The sequence below is a fragment of the Diuraphis noxia genome, unplaced genomic scaffold, assembly GCF_037042655.1.
Source record: "Diuraphis noxia isolate RWA-SAM2 unplaced genomic scaffold, SU_Dnox_SAM2 contig0002, whole genome shotgun sequence".
Classification (NCBI taxonomy): Eukaryota; Metazoa; Arthropoda; class Insecta; order Hemiptera; family Aphididae; genus Diuraphis; species Diuraphis noxia.
Genome location: NW_028301712.1, coordinates 9,662,944 through 9,667,165, shown reverse-complemented (window position 1 = coordinate 9,667,165; position 4,222 = coordinate 9,662,944). Strand labels below are relative to the sequence as shown.

Genomic DNA, 4,222 nt, shown 5'->3' with positions numbered 1-4,222 from the left:
CTATTTATGCTCAAAGACCTATGCCTAAATACACCTCTGTTACTCAAGTGATATTGATGATAGTGTACTGTGGTAAGTATTTGTTGCTAAAACCCGGCTGATCACCCATCCAGGAGCAAGCAACAGTCGGCTGGTCATACACTCAGAGTGTTTCCGCAGTTGAGCGGTGTAGTGTACGACCACACCACACCAAGGCACCTATTTAAATTATTTAATCTTGTATAAGTTGCAAAATCATATTCGATTGTGTTAGTTTATGGACATAGGACCATAATTTTCTAGACCTATAAAATATAATAGAGTTTTTAAGGTTGAATAACGCATAATTTTTCTGGATTCATAATATGTATCATATTATTATACCGTTTAGACATATTATCAGATCGATATCATTAACACCTTATTTTAAACCTATCTTATTTAACCGTTTACTCATTATTACTGAATTAAATTTATATTATTTTCCTACTTACTAAAAACTATTGAAGTTATAAAAACTTAGATTTTTTTCATTCCAATTATTATTCTTATTTGATTGAAAATCAAAAAAAGTAATTGTACAAAATGTTTAGCACTTGAAATCACTAGAACGTTTTTCTCGTGTTCATTAATTATTTTGATATATAACATGCCTATCGATGTTATATGTGATGAAGTTCCTATGATCTATTATATATCCACAAAAGTGCTTATTAAATTAATTCGAAGCAAAAATTAATCATATAATTATTATAGTATAACATTCAGCAATCTAAATTCTAACTATAACTAAAATATTAAATATGTCTTTGGAACCAATTTGATAATTTCAATCAAAGATATAATGATCATATTCTATACTTTTCAACGTGATTCGTTAATATTACTGGAAATGATTAACAGTACACTATATGGTTATGGTTATCAGGTTATTTCATTTCCATAATGGTTAATAACATTGTACAATAACACAATATACAATCATCAAGCTATTAATTGGCTGCTGAAATTAATAACAGCTGGTAACTATTGTGTATTCATCTGGCGTTGCTATTAAAAACTTGTTATACACTCGTATTGCTTTTAGACAATTTTAAAGATTTTGAGATCGTTTAAGGAGTGAACAATTTTTAATATATTATAATGACAGACTACGCACAAGAATTTACTGAAATGACAGAAGTCGCTAAAACTATGATACCACTAATGCGAGACATGGATGGTAATATTTTATGATATTTTACCATTTTAGCTCTTATATTAATACACATTTATTTAAACCATTATCTAACGCATTTAAATATAGATTAATATATCATTATGCTTACTATTATTTTTCCGAACAAAATAACTGATTCCGATTGTTTCACGTTCAAATGTACAACGCCACATTCTATCGTAGTCTTCGGACTATACCTACTTGTAACAATTTCGTTTTTACTCTACAGACAGAGCCATCACTGAAAAGTGGATAACTAGAGCGAAATCTCTGCAGAGCAGGGATGTAAACGTGTTGAAACACCGAAATAATTTCATGAAATATTTCATGGGGGTCGTCAGGCGTACAATCGCCGAGACCGGACAGTCTCCGACGTGCTGTAATTGGGGAGTAAGTTCCTGAAAAACCAACACCAAAGACGCGCGGGGTATAAGTGGATGAGTGGATGAGTATTATAGATAACGATAATATCATTACCTGTAAAATATTTTGAGCGTAATAACAATATTACTATTACCACTTTTGAAAAATCAACCCGCAGGCAGTTTTGGTAGGTTATACGAAAACATATTAACCTTTTTCTATATATTATTCACCCATAGAAAGTAGGTAGTATCTACAAAATAATATGAACGATTATATTTAATTCAGAATCATTTTTTTTTTAAACAGATTTTAAATCAAAAAATTATACCATATACCACTCGTGGTGTAACGATTTCCTCCATAATTTTCTCTACTAATATCTACATACTATATATTAATTGATAACTCGCAGTTAAATAATATATAACACAACCAGTTTAAGTAAAATAATTAAATTGTATTTATATAAATAAATAATTTCGAAACTATTTCGGTCAACTCACATATAATATATTAAGCAATTGTAAGTACATAGACATGTATCTAATACATGATATATTTATATTATTTAGAAACCTGAGCCTGGACCTTTCGACAAGGCAATGCCTCCACCTAAACCTCTCCCATATCAATGCCACTGGACTCCGGACAAACGGACCTACGTGGCCATTCAACCATTGCCAAACCGAGGTGCTATGGTGTACATGGCTGTGGCTGAGAAACCGGAACTCGGTTGGGACTTCCCCAAAAAAGAAAAAAATTAACAAAATAGTTTTATTATTTGTCTAAAATATTAAACTAATATAATATACAAAATGTATAGTGTCTATTAATACTTTTTGCAGTAAATAATTCAAACGTATTTATTTTTTTCAAATAAGATTCTTGATTTTTTTTAATTTACCAGCAATTAAGGAAAAACTTACTATGATTTTTATTCATTCGCAATTATCTACTTACATGTATTATGTATTGTAAATAACTATTCACAACAATATCTCCAAAACATACTACGAGTAATAAAGGAATAACTAACGATAGATATATTTTCTGATAAAAAATATTTACCTACTTAAAAAAAAGGTGAACATTTACTGATTTATTCTTGATACATATAATAAACCAGATTACTAATTTATTAGGTTTAATATGATACTTTTAAAAATTGAATCAATTGTATTCCACTACATATTTATAAGAAAAATTCCATGTATTATGTGTAGGCATGATATCATTTTATTTTTATTTTATTTTATTAATATAAAATATTATAAGATAATTATTTAAAATGTAAAATTAAGGTATGATGTTACCTTACAAAATTAAATGGCTTTTAATGATCTAGTTTATCGATTACTTTTAAACTAAAAAAATCACACATTTTTTAGAATATGCTAATTAATTATATTTGCCATAACGTAAATATAAATCAATAGAATCTTCGTCAGTTTGTATAACAAAAATTAAACAAATAAAATCCGCATAGTAAATGAACAGACGCAACTTGTACAGCAATATAGTGCAATATACAATTTTGATAACATGTTTAAATGTGATATTAACTTAATTAAAAACGAACCTCAGTTTCGCCTGACTTAGTTCTATTGACTTGTTTGCTTGAAATGTAAATTAATAACGCTAATAATAAAATTATTTACTTTTCAGTTTTCACACATAAACATCATGTTAAATTATATGACACATAATAAGTTGCCTATTTAATGCTCCTTAAAAATTGACCAAATGGAGCCTGAAACTAGCTAGCTCATAATAAATGTAATAAAATAAGAACTTAATAAACCTTAGACATTTTAACTTAATATCAAATAAAACAATCATATCGATTTTTACTATAAAGCTATAAATTCTGAATTAATAACCACGATAATATGTATGACATATATAAAAGGTAATGCTATCTAAATAATTTTGATGGTATTAACATACCTTTAAATAATCATCATTAATCGGCAAGATAGCATTATTATCTTGCTGAAATTTTTACAAAATTATATACTAAATGTTGATGTATGCAATGAAAACGTTTATAATTTCATAACTGTATGTTTGTATAGTACTCACGAGTCTTAAACATATTCTTTGAACACAAACTCATTGTCATTGAGCACTATTCAACCATTGTTTTATTTGATTTTGTACGCTATATCCAAAATGATGTTAAAATATTTTAGCTTTCAATTATAATTTAAAATATATAAAATTATATGTAAAATATATTAATCTGTAATCTGTTTCTGTTGAAATGTACTCGTTATGTATACTCGTAAGATGGTTTTTTAAAACGTTTAACACTCTATTTTTCAAAAAAATAAAATAAAATATAGACTGAAAACATTCAAATATTTGCATATACATAACTAAAAGTCATCTTTCTTCTTCTTCAGCTTTTACTGTCCTTGGAGGACTTTCGCTGCCTCTACTACTTTTCTCCAACTATCTCTGTCAACACTATCCTCTAAAGTCAATCCCTGGGCGCACTTGTCTATATCCTCCTTAACCCTGTCTATCCAGCGCTGTCTGGGCCGACCCCTAGGTCTTTTTCCATTGATTTTTCCTTCCAGAGCTTTCTTTAGGATACCATTTGACCTCCATACATGGCCTGCCCACTCAATTCGTTTGCTCATAAGGTACGCGTTT

At 28.5% G+C, this 4,222-nt stretch overlaps 1 protein-coding gene across 1 annotated transcript; it reads left to right on the top strand.

The window, feature by feature from the left end:
• The first annotated feature begins 1,122 nt into the window (after nt 1-1,122).
• LOC107170637 (uncharacterized) lies at nt 1,123-2,328 on the top strand. Its single transcript, XM_015520801.1, has 3 exons — nt 1,123-1,201; nt 1,428-1,588; nt 2,137-2,328. The coding sequence occupies exons 1-3, from the start codon at nt 1,123-1,125 to the stop codon at nt 2,326-2,328; spliced, it is 432 nt and encodes a 143-aa protein (XP_015376287.1).
• The last annotated feature ends 1,894 nt before the right edge of the window (nt 2,329-4,222 follow it).